General features: G+C 43.2%; 1 protein-coding gene across 1 annotated transcript in view; it reads right to left on the bottom strand.

Moving 5' to 3' along the window:
• The window catches only part of CACNA2D3 (calcium voltage-gated channel auxiliary subunit alpha2delta 3), an 860,086-nt gene that overhangs the window by 447,891 nt on the left and 392,961 nt on the right, over positions 1–19,234 (bottom strand). Inside the window, exons 7-9 of the mRNA XM_078442942.2 lie at positions 18,983–19,043; positions 18,740–18,890; positions 6,795–6,869 (exon numbers count right to left, since the gene is read on the bottom strand). Coding sequence (XP_078299068.1) covers positions 6,795–6,869; positions 18,740–18,890; positions 18,983–19,043 — 287 coding nt within the window. The remainder of the gene's footprint in view (positions 1–6,794; positions 6,870–18,739; positions 18,891–18,982; positions 19,044–19,234) is intronic.

The following is a 19,234-nucleotide window of genomic DNA, read 5'->3' as shown; positions in this document are numbered from 1 at the left end:
TTGGAACAATTGTAAATGGTATTGGTTTTTAAATTTCAGTTTCCGTATGTTTATTGTTAGTATATAGAAATAGGATTGGTTTGGGGGTGTTGATCTTGTATATGTAACTTTGTCTAACTCATTTATTAGTTCAGGTTTTGCCTTTTTGGAAAAGTCTAGGGAATTTTCTACATATATAATCATGTCATCTGAAAATAGGGAGAGTTTAATTTTTTCTTTTCAGAACTGTATGCTGTTTAGTTGTTTTCCTAGTTTTATTGTACTGGCTAGAACCTACAACCTTATGTTGAATAAGAGTGGTAAGTGTGGACATGCTTACATGTTCCCAATTGTAAGAGAAAAGGCTTTCAAATCTTTACTGTTAAGTCTGATATGAGCTGTAGGTTTTTGTAGATGGTCGATACCAATTTGAGGAAGTTACCTCTGTTCCTATTTTGATGAGAGGTTTTTGTTTTGTTTTGTTTTTTAATCATGAATGTGTGTTGGATTTTATCAAATGCTTTCTCTGAGTTAACTGCTATGATCATATGATTTTCCATCTCTGGCCTATTTATATGGTGAATTACATTGATTGACACTGATGTCAAGCCAGCCTTGCATATCTGGAATAAATCCTACTTGGTGGTGGTATATTATTCTATAGATATAGATATATACATAGTTAGATTTGATGTGCTAAAATGTTGCTGAGGACTCTTGCTGTAAGTTCATGAGGGTTATGGTTGATAGGTTTCTTTTTCTCATCATGGAGTCTCCCTGGAAGGTAACTATAGGTTTCTTTTTCTGCACCATTTTTGTCTGGATTATCAGGGAACCACTAGACTCATAAAATCAGTTGGAGGGATTTCCCTCCTCTTCTATTTTCTGGAAGAGATTCTGTAAAATTCATAGTAATTCTTTAAAATATTTAGAATTATCCAGTGAAACCATCTGGGACTTGAGATTTCTCTTTGGAAGTTTTAAATTATGAATTAAATTTCTTTAATTGTTTATAGGATTATTCAGGTTATCTATTACATCTTGGTTGGATCTTAGTAGCTTGTAGTTTTAAGGATTTGGTTCATTTCTCCTAAGTTGTCAAATTCATGAGTGTAAAGTTGTTTGTAATATTCCCTTATTAATAATTTTTAATCACTGCAGTTCTGTAGCGATATTCCCCATTTCATGCCTAATGTTGGTGATTTGTGATGTCTCTCCTTTTATTTATGTCAGTCTTTCTAGAGATTTATTAGTTTAAAAAAATTTTTTTGGGGCGCCTGGGTGGCGCAGTCGGTTGGGCGTCTGACTTCAGCCAGGTCACGATCTCGCGGTCTGTGAGTTCGAGCCCCGCGTCAGGCTCTGGGCTGATGGCTCAGAGCCTGGAGCCTGTTTCCGATTCTGTGTCTCCCTCTCTCTCTGACCCTCCCCCATTCATGCTCTGTCTCTCTCTGTCCCAAAAATAAATAAACGTTGAAAAAAAAATAAAAAAAATAAAAATAAAAAAATTTTTTTGAAGAACCGGATTTTGGTGTCATTGATTTTTCTCTGTGGTTTTCCTGTTTCAATTTAACTGATTTTTGCTCTTTATTATTTCCTTCCTTCTGTTTGCTCTGGGTTTAGTTTGGTCTCCTTTTTCTAATTTCTTGTGGTGTGAAGTTAGATTATTAATTTGAGGCTTTCCTCTTTTTAATATAAGGATATAGTGCTGTAACTTTCCATCTCATCACTTGATTGCTTTGTGCCACATCTTTTGATATACTGTCTTTTCATTTTCATTTGGTTTTATATTTAAAAAAAATTTTTTTTTAACGTTTATTTATTTTTGAGACAGAGAGAGACAGAGCATGAACAGGGGAGGGGCAGAGAGAGAGAGAGGGAGACACAGAATCAGAAGCAGGCTCCAGGCTCCGAGCCATCAGCCCAGAGCCCGACGCGGGGCTCGAACTCACGGACCGCGAGATCGTGACCTGAGCTGAAGTCGGACGCTTAACCGACTGAGTCACCCAGGAGCCCCAAGGTTTTATATTTTTAAAATTTCCTTCAAGACTTCCATTTGTTCCATACATTACTTAGTGGTATACTTGATTTCTAAGTGTTTGGAGATTTTTCTGTCATCTTTCTGTTATTGATTTCTAGTTTGATTCCATTATCAACAGAAAGCATGCTCTATATGATTTCAACTCTGTTAAAGTTATTAAGGTTTGTATTTCGACCCTGAGTATGTTTTATCTTGGTGAATGTTCCATGAGTGCCTGAAAAGAATGTGTATTCTGCTGTTGTTGGGTAGAGTGTTCTATAGATGTTATTTAGATCTTATCGGTCGTTCAGTTCTTCTATATCCTTGCCGACTTTCTTTTCAATAGTCTATTAGTTACTGACTGTGAAGTGTACAAGTCCCCAGCTATAATTGTAGGTTTATCTATTTCTACTCTCAGTTCTATTAGTTTTTGCTTCATGTATTTTGAAACTCCGTATTTGAAACTCTGGTCCAAACACATCTAGCATTGTCATGTCTTCCTGGTGGATTGATTCTTTTATTATTATGTATTGTCCTTCTTTGTCTCTAGTAATAGTAATTTTCTTTGCTTTGAAGGTGGCTTTATCTGATATTGACAGAACCACTCCTGCTTTTTTTTAATTAATATTTGCATGGTATATCTTTTCCATCCTTTTACTTTCAACATATCTATGTCATTGCATTTCAAGTGAAACTCTAGTAGTTGGCATATGATTAGACTTTTTTTTAAATCCACTTGCCAACCTCTGTCTTTTAATCCGTGTGCTCAGACCATTTACATTTAAGATCATTAGTGATACGGCAGGGCTTAAGTCTGTCAATTTATCCTTTTTCCTGTTGTGTCTTATTTTTTACATTCCTATGAGTTACTTTTTAAGTACACTCCCCCCTCTATCCGCAAGTAGAACATTCCTATGAAACTTGTCATAAGCTAAAATGGTGTAAAGAAAAGAAGCAATTACCAATAATTTATATGGAAACTTTTTTGAATGTTCCCAGACCCAAAAATAATCTCCTAGGCTTTTCAGACACCTTAGGACACATCTTGCTAAGAGACACACAAAATAAATGGAGATAAAGCACAGATGCTCACAGACAAGGTTCAAAGCTCTGGAGGCTTCATGCAAAGTTGCGAAGTGTGATTCCTGGGGAAAGAGCTTGGCAGGACTGCTCTTACTGTTCAGGGTGCACCCTGCCTCTATAATAACTCACAGCAAAACAAATGCTGGATGCTATTTTTGCTTTTTGTCTTTTTTTATAAAAGTGAAAATCCTCTTCAGATATCTTTTGGTTAGCAAAAACAGGTGTTAACGTAGGTCTTTTATAAAAGCAAAACGGTGTAAAGTGAACTTTCAAAAGTGGAGGATACCTGTACCTCTTTTCATTGTTTTCTTAATTGCTCTGGGTGTTGTAATATGAATATGTAATGTATCACTGTTGACTGATATCAGCACTTACCACTTTCAGAAAGATGTAGAAATCTTATTTCTAATTAGGTCCTTTTACCCTCCATACTTTAAAAATATAATCGGCTTAAGTGTTTCCTCAGCAACAGTGGCCTCGACATCAGATGATGCTATAATTTCTGCTTCAATTATCAAGTATGACCTAATAATCTCTTGATAATTAGGATACTCTATTACACTTATTCCTATTTTTACCCATTCCAATATCTGTCCTTTTTGAAGATTCAAGCCTCTTTCTGTTATTTCCCTTCTATTTAGGTAACTTCTCTAGCCATTTTTTTTCTGGGTAGGTTTGCTGGTAAAAAATTTTCATAGTTTTCTTTCATCTGCATATGTCTTTATTTCCTCTTCATTCATTAAACATATTTTCACTGAATACAGAGTCCTGGATTGATGGTTGTTTTCCCTGAATACTTAAAAGATGCTATGCCACTTCCTTCTGGCCTCCATGATTTCATATGAGAAGTCTGCTGTCATACAAATAGGTAATCTAAGCAATGTGCCCCTTCTCTCTGTGGCTATCAAGTTATTTCTTCTCCCCTTTTCTAATTATATTTATGATGTGCCCTGCCATGGAGTGACTTGGGTTTATCCTATTTGGAGTCTATTCAGCCTCTTGAATATGTCTGTTTATGCCTTTCACTAATTTTAGGAAGCTTGCAGCCAACATATCTAGTCTTACTCCGCCTCTCCTCTGCTAGGACTTTTGTGCTATGAATGTTAGCTCTTCTGTTATCACTCCACATGTCCCTGAGACTCTGTTCATTTTCTTCCAGTTCATTTTCTCTCGGCTGTTCAAATTGGGTAATTTCTATCGATTTGTCCTGAAGTTTACTGATTTTGTCTTCTGTCATCTCTACTCTACTACTGAGCTGGTCCAGTGAGCTTTCTATTTTGGTGACTGTATTTTTCAGTTCTATAATTTCCATTTGGTTCTGTTTAATAACTTCTATTTCTTTGCTGAGTTTTTTTTTCGCTTGTTTCAAGAGAATTCCTAATTGCTTGTTGAAGCAATTTTATAATTTCAACATCTGATTCATGTCAACATTGGCTTCTGTTGATGGTCTTTTCTCATTCATGTTGTGATTTGCCTGGTTTGGGGAATGACTAGGGGTTTTCGACTGCTTTCTGGGCACGTTAGGTTTTATGTTACAAGACTCTGGATCCTATATAATCTTTTTCCTAGCAGCCAGTCTCTGTGTTGAGGTATAGCACAAGGGCCCAGTGGATGTGGGTGAGGTGGAAGGTCGATTCCTCGTTGAGCCCTGAAGGGGTGGAAAGCTGCCCACTATGGTCATCCCACTGGTGTTTGTGTGCAGTAGTAAAGGTATTGTCAAGAAGGTTTTCTGTTTGAGGCTACCCCCTTCCTGGCTGTTAGGCTAGAAGGAACAGGCTTTTCTTAAATTCTTTTTTTTTTTTTTAATTATTATTTTTGGTCTCTGCCTATTGTAGGTATGAGAGGGAGGGTCCTGGAGTGCTCCATTCAGACAGATGGTGGGAATCAACAAGAAAACCCAGGCAACTCATCTCATTCATTTAAGTCCAGGAAGCTCATCTTCCTTTTTCACCTTCCAGAGTCTTCCTAATCTTGTTTATTGGGTTACCTCCAGGGTTTTTTAGTTGTAAGGGGAAGAATCTGATTGGAATGTGGCTGTTCCTCATTGGCAGAATTAGATGTCTAGATACATTTTTATATTCAAAACTGCTCCAGTCTTCAATATTCACACATTTCCAAAGACAGGTTTAAATAAATGCTTAGCCTGCTTTATCTAACAATCTTTTTTGCCTTTCATAAGACTCCATACATCCAAATATCACACTGCTCCTTGTTTATTTGGGAAGCAATCTGAAGGGAGGCCGTGACCATTTTAAGCATCTTTTCTAAATTTTTATTTATTTACTTTAGACAGGGTGGGGGGCAGAGTGAGAGAGAAAGAATCTTAAGCAGGCTCCACACTCAGCACGGAGCCCGATGCAGGCTTGATCCCACAACTCTGGGATTATGACCTGAGCTGAAATCAGAAGTCAGACACACAACTGACGGAGCCACCCACGCACCCCAAACATCTTTTCTATTTAATGTTGCAGGCAACATCACTGGACACCTATCTGAGGCTCTGGAGGATATTCCAAAGCTATAATATTGGGAATGGGGCAGAATCCAGACCCAGGCAATGGTCAAACAAGGGGAAGGTCCCTAGGAAAGTTTGGCTATAGGTTTAAATCATTCATTCCCTACAAAGTGACCATGAACAAACATTCCCTAGATACACCTGCTCTTTGAGCTACAATGCACTTCTTCTACCCTCCTAACATAAAGACTATTACACTGTTTCTTGCCCCTCAAATTGAAGCTTGGACATTAGCTCTGGTATAATTTTTCCTTCTCACTCTGTGTTCTAGCTGGAATGAATTTCTCCTAATCCTCTGTTGTTCACTCCCTCAGAAATGCCACCTGCACCTAAGATGGCACCAATGCCACTCCCTGCCCACTTGAGCCACGAGGGGTCTCCCCAGCACAGGCACAGCACTTCACAGAAACCTACCCTGGCAGTGCCCTGAGCCACCTCGTGGGAATCTGCTCTCCAGGAGAGGAGCAGCCCGTCATGGCAAATACAACGAAACAACACGAGTAATGGCAGCTGTGTGTCCTAGGAGGTGTGATATTGTTGCTACACAGCTAATTTGACCTAAATTGTCACCCGGCCCTGTAGGGGGTGCTATGGTGGTAGCTATAGTGGTCTGTACTCATAAGTTTAAAGATGGATAAGGGGAAAAAGGATTTATTTTATAGAAACCTATTCTGGGCATTTTCCCAGAATGCTCCAATAGGAAGAGAAACTTTTGCCCCATTTCCCAAGGTCCTCCTTTAACACATCCTTCATTTGTTCCAATGCTCAGAGCACTGAACACACAGCAGTGAGCAGACATCATCCCTGTCCTCATAAAGCTTACCTTCTAACCTGGGAGACAAGTTACCCCCATAGATACCCCAACGATTATTTAATCAACTGTAGGAAGAGCAACAACAGATTTAACAAGTGGGTTCAATTTTCTTTGAAATCTCAGCAAAAGCTATTTTCTTTCAATGGTTTCAACATAGGTATCAAGCATGACACAGGACGTACATAGAGCAAGAAAAAGTAAATCAATGCAAGTATTTCAGAACTACTGAGCTTCTGAACTCAATGTAATTATTTTATTGCCATGATTAAAGGCAATACATTTGATGAGTTCCTAAAAAGTAGAACAGAATTCGCGTCAGCCACTACCGTGAGGGAGAGTAGGCCATGCCATGACCCCTGATGCACCTGCCCAGCCACAGACCCTACCTCCTTGTTTGTCCTGTCAGCTTGCACCAATGTCCCGTTCAGGCAAGGTTCCACGTAGTGAAGCTCCTCATTATACTGCAAAGAGATGAAATAGCCAAGAGAACACAATTAACCATTTTAGTGGTACCAAATAACTTAAGGATACATGCCAACAAACAAAGAAGCAACATAACTAGGGGTTCGATTCGTTCACATAGGTGACTTTCTCAATCGGTGCCCCTATATAAAATTGTGCTTAAGTGCCCAATATTCTTTCCTTGTTTGAGGAAGGAAGTTCTAGAGCATGTGCTGATATATGGCAGTGTTCAGGGTGTATACAGTTAACTGACAGTCCTTCAGGAGTGGCTCCAAACACTGGGGCTCCGTGGCCATGACTGACAGTGCATGATCCAGGTGGGATCTAAAGAGCATTCCAGACTTGGGTGGATATAGCTCCAGCTCCTGTCTTTGGTTTTATGGAGCCAAAGGACCCGTGTGTGGGTCACACATGAGTGACAACAGAATTGAGGAAAGGAAAGGACCTTGATATTCCCCGGTCACTCTGGGAGGCTCTGTGAGTATGGGTCAGAGCACTGCTCATGAGCAGTGACACCACCTTCCACACAGGCCAATGCCGACCTTCCCATTATTTTTTATCCCAGAATACCCAGAATATGACCATTTGTTTTTGTCCAAACTCACAACTAGGGAGTGGAAATTTGAGTGCTCTTATCTTCACTTCTCTCATCAAGCATGATTCTCTGCACTGTGGCGAGGCTGGGTCCTTCTAAAACACAAATCGGATCATGCCGCATCCCGCCAATCCCATTCACACTTTCCACTGCTCTGCAAATCAGCCTTCCCAGGGTACAGTAGGGCTCTGGACACTTGGCCCTGTTGACCTTCCCAACTTCACTCATTCATTATCGCTCCCTAGAGACTTGGCACTGGCAGCCCTAACTCCCTTCCTGTCCTCTGATATATCCCATCTTGTCCTCCCACACAGGGCCCTCTGCCTGGAGCCTTGCTCCAGCATCTCCCAGCTGATTCCCATTCATCCTCTGGATCAGCTCATTCCTGCCTCCTCTGGGAAGCAGCATGTGGTGTAGGTGAGGCTCCTCTCCTGTAAACTCCCAAATCCTAACAGCCTGGTGCCTGGATCCCTCACCACAGGTGGGGCCACACCGTAAGGGTCCATATCCGGTTCCTCAGTATGTCCCCTAGTGACAACGACAGGGGTGGGCCCACAGTAGGTGCCCAACTACAACGTATTCAAATGAGTGTCATCATGTTTCCACTGCAGCGACCAAAAACCCAGCCCAGAGCTCCAGAGGAAGGGAACCAGAACCACCTCTCACAGGCCCAGCTCTCAAGCAAAGTCTGGCTAAGGGGTTTGGACTTGAAGTGTGTGGAGTGAGGACCATGGAGGGCTATGCACAGGGAAGTGGGGGAAATAAAGAGATGAGCTTGGGCCCACCGCTTCTGGACACACTACAGGGACAGACTGAAGAGGGCCAGAACTACAGCTGCTACAACAGTGACAGAGATTATCCTGTTTCAGTGCCGAGGTGCTTGCTAATAAGCAAGTAGGAGCAGTGATAATACTGATATATGCAACTCACTGTTACTGAGCCCTGACTCCACCTGGGCACAGACTAGACTTCATTCACGGGACACCTCAACCTCATGTGGTAAGCCCTTCCAATTACTCCCCCTTCACAGATGGGGAAACCGGGGCAAACCAAGGATGGCCAACTTGCCCAAAGTCCCTGGGGAGTAAACAAGGGGTGCAGTCCTAATTCAAACCCAGGTAGTCTGACCTTATAGCTACTGACCTGAGGACCTGAAAGCCCCCAATTTCTCTTCTCTGGCCCCCAAGATTCTATGCTTTCTATCAGTCTGACTTTTGCTCCCTCTTTAATCTTTGTTCTTAGTCACAGAAAAGCACTTGAAAAATTGTCGCTCAATGGTCATAGAGCTTAGATCTCCTCTGAGGAGGCATGGACTAAAAAAAAAAAAAAAAAACAAAAACACATTTACACGATTCTGAAATTAGCCCTTGACAAATGGGACCAAGACTTTCAGTCCACAAATGGAACATCATCTGAGGATCCAGGAAGCAATTCACAGTCCAACCTGAAGAAGAGTCTCTCCAACGTTCTCAGTCCATATTGGACTGAGGCGGGCAGGTGTTGAAAAAAGCAGCTATTTCCCCGTCCTCTGTCTCCCTTGCTGACTGAGCTGGTTGAGAGTGACAAGATGCCCATTCTTAAAGCCTGAAGCAAAACCAGACTTAGCCAATCACATCTATCCCATCCTCCTCTGCTGAAAGCATGCTTTCCTAGCTTGTCTTGAAGCTAGAGATGGTCCCTTGATTCATTCCCAGCCAACAAAATGTAAGGGTTCATTTTCTGCAAAGTTTAATGAGTTTTTTTCTTGTCATTATGGGAAAACTCTCCTCTACCCAATGCCTTCCTTCTCTCCTTCCTTCCCACTTGGGATGCCATTGTGGGGTTGTAGCAGTCATTGTGCAACAATGGGGTGACCAGATTAAGAATGGAGAGCAAAGGTCAGGAAGATAGAGCCAATGTGGGTCCTTGAGGACACTGTTGAAGCATCGTACCAAACCTGCAGCCACCCTGCTCCACATCTCTTCCGTGAGATCATATGAGATGCCTATATGCTAAAGCAGCCTTTATTCAGGTGTCCTATACCTTGCAGTCCCAAACTTCCCAGTTCCATTTTCCACGTAAATTTTAAACTTCATCTACATTCTGCCGAATACATATCATCAATATTGATTCCTGGGGTTGTGTACTCAGGTGGGAGTCAGGACACTTGGGTCCACATCCTGCCCTGCCATGTACTCCCTGTGTGGCCTTGGGAAAGTCACTGAACCTTGGGTCCCAGATTCGTATACATAAGAAGGTGCTAATTCATCTTCTGTTTACCCTCCAGGGGTTCCTGTGAGGATCCAATGAGGCAACAGACCTGAAACAACTTGGCTAGTGTAAAGGTCCATGCATGTGGGGGGCTGCAGAGGGGGCTGGAAAGTAAAGAAGACCAAAATGTTCTTGCCCTCATCAGGGAGGAACATGTGCAGTAATCAAAACCATGCTCGCCATCGCTGTGTGAGCCGTGGCCACAGTGGAGGAATCTGCTCTTCTGAACCCCTGCCAGCTTGTTAGTGGCATCATCCAAGCTTTCAGTTGACTAATTTCCCTTGACTGCATCAGGATAAAGCTATGCTGAGCAATCTGGTGTGTATCACCAAAGGGAGCTGGGCTCAGCCGTCCGTGTGAGGGAACGGTGCACACCAGGCAGCTGTGCCGAGGAGGCCCATGGGCCGTGCGTGCTCACCATGCTCGCCGCACTACCCACTGCTCCTCCCTAGGGGAACGCCAAGGGCGCCCTGTATGTGAAACTGCTTCCATGCTCCCAGCAGCTCGCCGTTGGGAAACCTTCCAGTTCCTACAGTTTAATGGATGTTCTCTGGATTTCTACTTTGTGAAACGATGATGTGGGATGGCCAGATCAATTCACAACTGAAGATCTGGTCAACTCCAGCCCTAAGATCCAACGGCCTGATAAACAGCTCTCCTTCGCCCCTACTTAAACAATCAGACATCATTAGTCTAAAAAAGAAATGGATGCAGTGCACACCGTCATCACTGGCCAGGTAGAATTCTCTTCTGCCATTTGCTTTTGCACGCTCCCACTGCTAGGAATGAACCCAGAGAGGCGCTCAGCCATCTCTCTCTCTCCCCCCAAAGTGGGTAGTCCTTCCTGTAAATCTCGGGGAAATGGGAAGAGTGTCTTAGCACGGTGGGAGAGAGCTGAGGCAGCCCCGGAGATGGTCAAGCCAGTCCACCAACTACGTACTAAGAAGGTAGACAAAGAATTTTCACCCCTTAAAGAGCTAGGACTGCCACATGGTCACATCTGTTTATTTCTCCCCTTCTCCTTCCTTGCTGGCTCTCCTCTTCTGATTCACACAAGGGTAGAGCAGTAGAGCTAAAGCAACAGAGGCAGACAGCCCCGAGTTCAAATCCTGGCTCTGCCACACACCAGCCCGGTGACCTTGGCCAAGGCTTCTCAGCTCTCTGAGTCTCAGTATTTGTGTTGGGGAAATGGGAATTGTAACTGGATTTCCCCCCGTGAACTCACTGTGAGGATGAAAAGAGGTAAGTGGGTGAAGAGTCAACACAGAACTCAGCATATAAGAAAGAGGAAGATGGCATCTGGATGCACAAGCACAAGGAACCAAGAAAATATATACGTGAGTGTCATGTGTGCTACGAGAGAGAAAGACCAACAGATGTGGCCTCCAACTGGAGCTGACATTTGCTGAGTAGGAAGGGGGTGTTGAGGACAGGGGTCACAGGCCCCGACCTCCCCTGGAGAGCGAGGCGCTGCGTTCGTTGGACATAAGTGCTGCGGCCATAGGCCCACGTGACTGTCTAAATAAATACCCAAGATGGAAACCACCACGGTGCATGGCTGCACACTGTCCCACTCCATGCCACACTCTGAACCCTCTCAGTGACGGGGGTCTGTGGCAGACATGGAGTCAAGACAGTGCAGCTGGCTTACTGCCAAATCCCCTCCCAGGAAGGCATCTGGCACTGGGCCCTTTGTTCCTTTGTTTGTTCACTGAATAGTAACTAACCTGCTAGGTGCCATAAAACATAAAACACTGACTAAACTTGCACGTGAACATCATTGCAGAGTTCTCATGAGCCACTTTTTCCTACTTGTATCCATAAAAGAATATGCTCATTACATCCAAAGATATTGCTTTGGAAGATACTGTTTCTCCTTTTCATGATAAAAAGTGCATATCTATGATGCTGCCATGGTCCATCCAAAAAACAAAACCAAGCTTGATGTAAACCCGTGGTCTTCTTCAGGGATTAGACTACCACCCACTCTTCTCTCCTCTCGGGAACTGTTCCTCCCGTCCTCCCAGGCCAACCACACAACTCTGGGCTCTGACAGTGAGGACATGTCACCACCTGCCTTTTCCTTCCTTCTGCACAATCCCGGTAGGCATTCGTTACCTCTGTCATTTTAAAGACACAGCAAAATCCTCAATGGGAAGTTTAATGATCTGAAATAGGAAAGGCGAGGTTTAGGTTTCATTAAATGAATGGCCGGAATGTGCTGGAGGAGGATCTAAAAATAAAGAGTTAAGTGGGCCGGGCTCGCCCACCAAGGCTCACACAAGTTTTGGCACTGGTGTAGGATCGTGCCACATGTTGGCTCACGAAAATCGAAGCCTAGAGCCCAGGAGTGAAAACCAGCTGACTCTGGGCTCTGGATGATATTGAGAACTCAACCCTACTTCGTGCCGGAAGCTGGGCTGGAGGATGAAAGCAATGGAGCTTCAAGGCCTAACAGAAGAAGACCATTAACTGCCTAAAAAAGAGGATGAGGGGAGACCTAATCAAGAAGGGGAAAACTTTAGGGGGATGTCCCTATACATCACTCTGCAGCTGACCCTCCACGTCCTCCGCTGCCTCCAGGTAGAGTTCCAGTTCTTCGTGTGGGTTGGTCTGGCCTGCCTCTCTCAATCCAGCCCCGTTCTTTTTATCATCAACCCCCCCCCCAGCCCTCACCCCAGCCACCAACTCCACCTCCCACATTCCCCACCCCCCTTCCAATGCGTCCAGAAAATAAGCTCCTTTCAGGTGTTCCCACCAGGCCCAGCCCTTCAGGCCCGTACTTCCTGGGGGTTGGAGAGGAGTGACTACCTCCTGCAAAGAGCAACTTCCTCCTCACCTGTGCATTCTCCCCGCCTATCCCATCCCCTGCAGAAGCCCCCTACCTTATTGTTCCCTTAGTCATCACTTTTTCTAAGACACCATCACTGAGTCCCCAGCCTGCCCAGCTCTGTGCCCTCCTAGAGCCCCTCACTGCACCCTCAAAGATCACACTGCTCCGACTCTGCCCTGAGCACCTGCTTCCTGGATGTCTCTCTCCATACCCAACACTCACACACACAAAACCTCAAGGTCCACAACCTGTCTTCTTTAGTTGCAAAGGCAGCCTTAGTACTTAACACTTCACTCTTAGCACTCAATAGTATTTGTTGAAAGAATAAATAATCAGAACAAAGAGATGAAAGACAAAGATATAGAGAAGATTATGGAGGGAAAAGAGGCACAAACCTAGGGGGTTAAAACTGACACAGAGGAAACAACAAAAAACAACAAAAAAAGAGAATCTCTATCCCTCTCAAAAAACAGATAAACAAAAAGTAAATGAAGTAAGTGGGTACATTTTAGAGAATCCTAAGTTACACACACACACACACACACACACACACACACACCCCAAACCACAGAATTACAAGGCTGGCATGCTCATGCAGGGCAAGAAACTGATGCAGAATTGCTGGAACTCCATTAAATATTTATACGGTTTTATTATTGGGCGCGCTTTTGATTAAATAACCTTTCGAATGAAAATGTGTAGGGTTTATGTAATGAAGCAGATGAGCCCACAGTATTTTCAGCAGTACAGGCATCCCAGGGATCTTCTGCATTAGAGGAGCTTCCTGTGTAATTTGAAACACAACTGGACGTAATTAGTAGTACAGAACAAACGAGCACTGAAAGAAAATACCAGCCTCATACTTTTAATACGGAATCGATTACTTGAAAGAGTAAATCCGTAGCAGACAAAGCACTGGAGGAACGGTTCTAAAGAAAATTCTGCAAATTAAAACCAGGGCACCAGAAAGTTCTGGGTTGAACTAACAAATGGTGCTCTTCTCTATTCAACTCGGCACAAACACAGGCTGCAGGAAGCATTTAAATTGATTTAACAATATCAGTCCAGTTAATACTGTGTTCGTTTAATGCATGGCTTAGGCTTCTGTAAAACCATTTTTCAAATTTCAGCATCGGACAGAATTAGCACCCTCATTTTTATGATAATATTGTTAATTTAATGCATGGCTTGTAGTTAGACTTCAAAGCAAATCAGAAAAATATGCCTTTTCTCTTGTCAGTGACATCTCTCTTCATGCACCAGTGGTTTGACCTTAAATTTTAACTTTGGCTGCACAAAATCACTCTCTTATTTCTTATATTCTTTTATAATTCACCCATTTAGTTCATCAGTCTTAGATTTTGCAATACCCTGTCCGTGAAAGCTAAAACAGTTTCTAACATTATCGTTTCACATTTACTCTCTGGAAAGACCTGAATTGGAAGCTTTTCAGTATAATATATAAGATGCATTTAGCCAATGAGCTTAATACAAACACGCACACGTGCACACAGGACTGACACAGCCAAGGAAAGACTCTTACTATTTACATCTTCTCCCCCTTTCCCTTATTAAGGCACTGAAAACCAAGTGGCAACGATGAAGTAGATCTGTATAAACAAATACCTAGGATGCACATGGGCTTCCAACACTGAAAAACAAGAGTGTATTCTTTACTTCTCTCTGAAACTCTGAAATGTCTCCTCAAACATCTACCCAACGAGCAGGAGAAAGTGGACAGTGTAATGAAGGGTGAAATGATCATGTCCTCTCCCATAAATGGACTCCAGCTGACAAGAACAGGGCACTCAAACAGATTTGCGGGGCATTCTGGATGGAGTTTCAAACCTCCCATCGTCCTGCACGTACAAGAATCTGCAGCAGGGTCTCCCTCTAGGCGGAGGCAAGTAACCATTCTCAACAGACTGAAAAACCTACATACACCATCTTACTCGAGCAATTTTACCAGCGTAGAAACCGAAGGTAATGGAGGAAAAAAACACCACCATGACGTGGCAAGGCAACATTGGTGAAACATATTTAGGATTGAGAGAGACAATTCAAGGGAATGAACATGGACGTTTGCCAATTACAAATCCACTATTTAGAACTCTCAAAATGTTGGCGTCATGGACTGAATGTTTGTGCGCCCTCCCCACAGTTTCATGTTGAAGCCTTAACCCACAATGTGGAGATGGGGCCTTGGGAGGGGATTAGGGCTAGGTGAGGTCATGAGGATGGGGCTTCGTAACTGGCACCTGCGTGAGAGGAGACAGGATAGAGCTGGCTCCCTCTTTCTCTCTCTCTCCGGGAACATACACCATGAGAAGGTGAATGGCTGTCAACGAGCCAGGAAGGGAAGCCTCACAGAAACCAAACCCTACTGGACCTTGATATTTGACTTTCCAGCCTGTACAACCGTGAGAAAATAAATTTCGGTTGTGTAAGCTACCCACATTATGGTATTTTGTTACAACGGATGGAGCTGAGTACTAAAGGCATACCTTGTTTTATTGTGCTTCCCAGAGTCTGCGTTATTTTCACAAGGTTACTTTCTGAAGGTTTGTAGCAATTTTCTGCAGGGCAAATCTGTGGGCACCATTTTTCCAATAGCATTTGCTGACTTTGTGTCTGTCTGTGACATTTTGGTAATTCTCGCACTATTTCAAACTTTATTATTACTATTATTATATTTGTTATGGTGATCTGGGATCATCAATGAAAGCTCAGATGATGGTTAGCATTTTTTAGCAATGAAGTATTTTTAAATTAAGGCACATACATTGTTTTTTAGACCCAATGCTATTGCATACTTACAGACTACATTGTCATGTAAACATAACTTTTATATGCACTGGGGAACCAAAAATTTGCCTCGTTTTATTGCGATATTCACTTTACCACAGTGGTCTGGACCCAAACCCGCCATACCTCCAAGGTATGCCTGTGCAGTTTCTAAGTGTGTAACCATTATAAGACCCTACTTAGTGGACATTCTCGTAATACCTAAGTATATGCATGCCTCTTGGTGCAGCAATTCCACTTCCAGATATTATTCAATAGAAGCACACCCAACCCTGCAAGAATCCATGCCCAAGTCCATTCTCTGCAGCACTCTCGAGCAGAAAAGAGACCCAGAACAGCATGACGTCCAGCAAAGGGGGACTGGTTAAATAATTAATGTCAACTACAGGGTGATGAAATGCTCTGCTCTTCAAATACACTTGCTTACAATAAAAGCATAGAAGCAAGTTGCCGAGTATTCTGGAAAACAGGATTCTACTGCTGGGGAAAAATTACGTATGTTCATATACTTGGAAAAACTTGGAATATGGGCAAACAGCAAGAGAATAGCAACTTTTCTGATTGTTTAAAATTTTTACATAAGTTGCCTGTAATAAAACAATCAACGTGTAAAAGTCACTGTTAATTAGTGGTTCCTTTTCTCATCCTGGGGCTTTTAATATAAATTCACTAAAGAATTTGATCCATTCTCTTACCCCTTAGGGGGACAGCCTTCACAATTTTAGTATCGAGGCTTCAAATAAAAAAGTTCAGAGTATTTTCCTAATTGTCCAAATAATTATGTAAATGGTCTTGAAGTTGATCATTTATGTTGAAAACTAACAAGCAGATGTACAGTGAGGGTTAATGGGACCTCTAATGGGTTTCTTTATATAAGGGGACAATTTGGGGTAAAAAAAAAAATAATTAATTTTCTTCCTTAACTATTCTATAATAACTAGCATGTCTGCTTTTAATTATCTTAATCACTCCGTCTTCATTATTGGGTTGACACTGTTTGTATATCTTAATGAACTTACAGAGATTATTTCAATCGATTGGTTTTGTTAACAGAACAATAAATCCTGACTGATAAAGGATCCACAATGTAATTAGTTAGCACTTCTTATTATGCTAATTTCTGATACTTCTGTAATGAGTAATTAAAGATTAATAAGAAAGATAGTCCCAAATTAGCTGCTTCTTATCTGTAAATGCTTCAGGATGTGTGGGGATCAGGCTACATTTGCATATTCACAATGAGACTGGTAACTAGAGTAACTTTTCTGAATTTAGAAACCCAAAGTTCTGTCTGAAAGTTTCCTTAAAGAACTGTGCCCTGGGGCCATGGAATTTCACAGCAAGATGTTTGAGTCACTCAACTATGATCTCTTCACTTCTGCTCAGGAAGCAGGATGAGGTAAAGCCAGACAGTTTCTGAGTTTTTACTAGGCCACTTTTTCTGGCTGTGTGACCTCTAGCTGGTATCTTCTTTTTATTATTCTTTTTTTTATTATTATTATTATTAAACTTATTTTAAGAAAGAGAGAGCCTGCACATGCAGGCAGTGGGGGATGGGCAGAGGGGGGGAGGGGCAGAGAGAGAGGGAAACAGAGAATCCTAAGCGGGCTCCATGCTGACAGCACAGAGCCCAACGTGGGGCTCAAACTCATGAACCATGAGATCATGACCTGAGCCAAAATCAAGAGTTGACATTAACCGACCAAGCTGCCCGGGCACCCCTAGATGGTAGCTTCTACCTGTCGGTTCCTCTGTGTCCATGCCCCAGAGCTGGGGCGAAGATCCCATGAGATCCCCCACATGGGGCACTCATGAGAGCTGGCATAAGGTGGGCGAGGCAGCTGCAGGGATTATCCTTTCAGCAGTATTTACACTCTTACTATTTCCCAGGCACTGTCTAGGGCACTGGGTATAGTTGAATAAATAAACAAGCCTAACCCCTGCTCCCATGGAATCTATTGTTCTCCTTCTCTTCCTTTTCTTCTTTAGGGCTTTTAAAAATCTGAAGCTACAAATCATGGTGGCCCACAGCTGTGCCTTCCTGCTCAGTCTCATCAGAAGCATGCGGGCAGGACACTAATTCGAGCCATTTAAGTGCCATTTAAACACCCATGCCCTCTGCCTCGCCAATAAAAGTAGGCTCTGTGCCCATGCAGAAGGCTGCCTAGATACAGGATCCCATGATGACACATCTGCTCAGGAGCCTGGGGAAGCCACACAGACCACAGCAGGGGCATGCTTGGAGCTTGTCTGCACTACTCTTCAAACAACACCCTTTCTTTCATGTCCTGCCATGGGGGGGGGGGGGGGGGCTCCTGTGCCACAGCTCAGGTAGTCCTGGCAGCAACTCTGCAGGTAATGTGATTACTCAAGCTTCAGCTGACAGTTTGCCTCAAGATGTGCAGCTTGCTATATGGGACAGAACTATTCAAAACTAAGTCCCGACCCCAAAGCACACACTCTGTTCACCACACCATGCTGCCTTGACTGACTTTTGCAGCCACTCAGTGTCCTAGGTAGAGGTGGGGCGGCAAAGCACAGGTGACTACTAGGCAGGAGCTCCTGGTAAAGTACTCAGGGAAAAGAAGCAGGCTTGTTGTGGCTACAGTTTTTGGAAAAAGAGTAGGAGGGACATAAGGTGCGTGATGAGACTCACACCAGAGAATTGGGGAGAAGAGGAAAAAGAGCTGGAGATGGAATTCAGAAGCCATTGCTCCTTTCCAGGAAGCATGTTATTACTATCCTGTTTGGGTCCCGGGTCTCCCACCTCCCCGTTCTATAACCCTGGGCAAGTCACTGACCCTCGCAACCCCAGCAGCCTCATCGGAGAAAATGCAAAAACCATGCTAAAATTGCCGTGAGGAACAAAAGATCATGCAAATATGAAGGGTAAGCGAATGGCATTCAGTATGCACTTAATAAACGCACTTTTGTTTATGAAGCTGAGACAAAGGGTTCTGTGAGCCTTAAACAGCTCTCTACAGTGTAGTTGTTTTGTCATCGTGATTAGTATTCCTATCATGGTCTTCAGACCAAACCAGCTTAAAGTTAATCTCCACTAGCCGTCTGAGGAATATCTTGCAAGACCTAATTCCCCAAGGTTCTGAAAAGGTTGGCTCCCCAGGAAAACCAAATCTGGTGCTACTCTTCCAGATGGCAGTGCCTGAGTGCGAGGTGAGGAGAGGAAATGTGCTCAACTGCTTTCCCAGACTCTGAAAGCCATTCCAACATCGTGATTCAGGGAGCTCACATGGGGCTAACTGGTCCTCATCTCGGGCAGGACTTCTAACGTTGTGTGTACAAAAGCAATGAGAATGTGAACCGGTTGCTGCTAAAAGATCAAATGAACCCAAAGCGCAGAGAAAGCACAAAACAGCTGCACTCACAGCAATTATGTTGAAAAAGTCATCATCCCCCAGCGTATCCAGAATAGATGAGACAGTTTGCTTCGCAATAGTCAGACGGAGCCCTTTCATGCTGCCACTGACGTCCACTAAAATGACCACGTCTTTCGGAGAAGTCGCTGCTTGGATGTACCTAGGTCAGGGGAAAATTAAGCAAAAAATGAATTACGAACCTCTCCACAAGTTCTCTTTAAAAAGTAACTAAGAGGTTTGACCATTTCCTACCATTTTCGGTTCCTGCAGTCAAAGGCAATGACTCCATTCTCATCTGGTTCCCATTTAATCCCTAGAAGAAAAATAGAGTTATGAGAAACCCAGGAACTCCAAATATTTATTCATAACATTTCAAGGCTGCTCTGCTTTGCTGATTGAACAGACAGGGTGAAAAATCACATGCAATGACCAGCTCATCACATGCTCCATCACCGGCTCAGGGAAGGTGATTCAGGGCTAGAACACTATAGCAAACATGGCCTT

Source organism: Panthera onca, chromosome A2 (assembly GCF_046562875.1).
Source record: "Panthera onca isolate mPanOnc1 chromosome A2, mPanOnc1 haplotype 2, whole genome shotgun sequence".
Classification (NCBI taxonomy): domain Eukaryota; kingdom Metazoa; phylum Chordata; class Mammalia; order Carnivora; family Felidae; genus Panthera; species Panthera onca.
The sequence above is the reverse complement of the archived record's forward strand: the minus strand, read 5'-3'. Positions and strand labels throughout refer to the sequence as shown.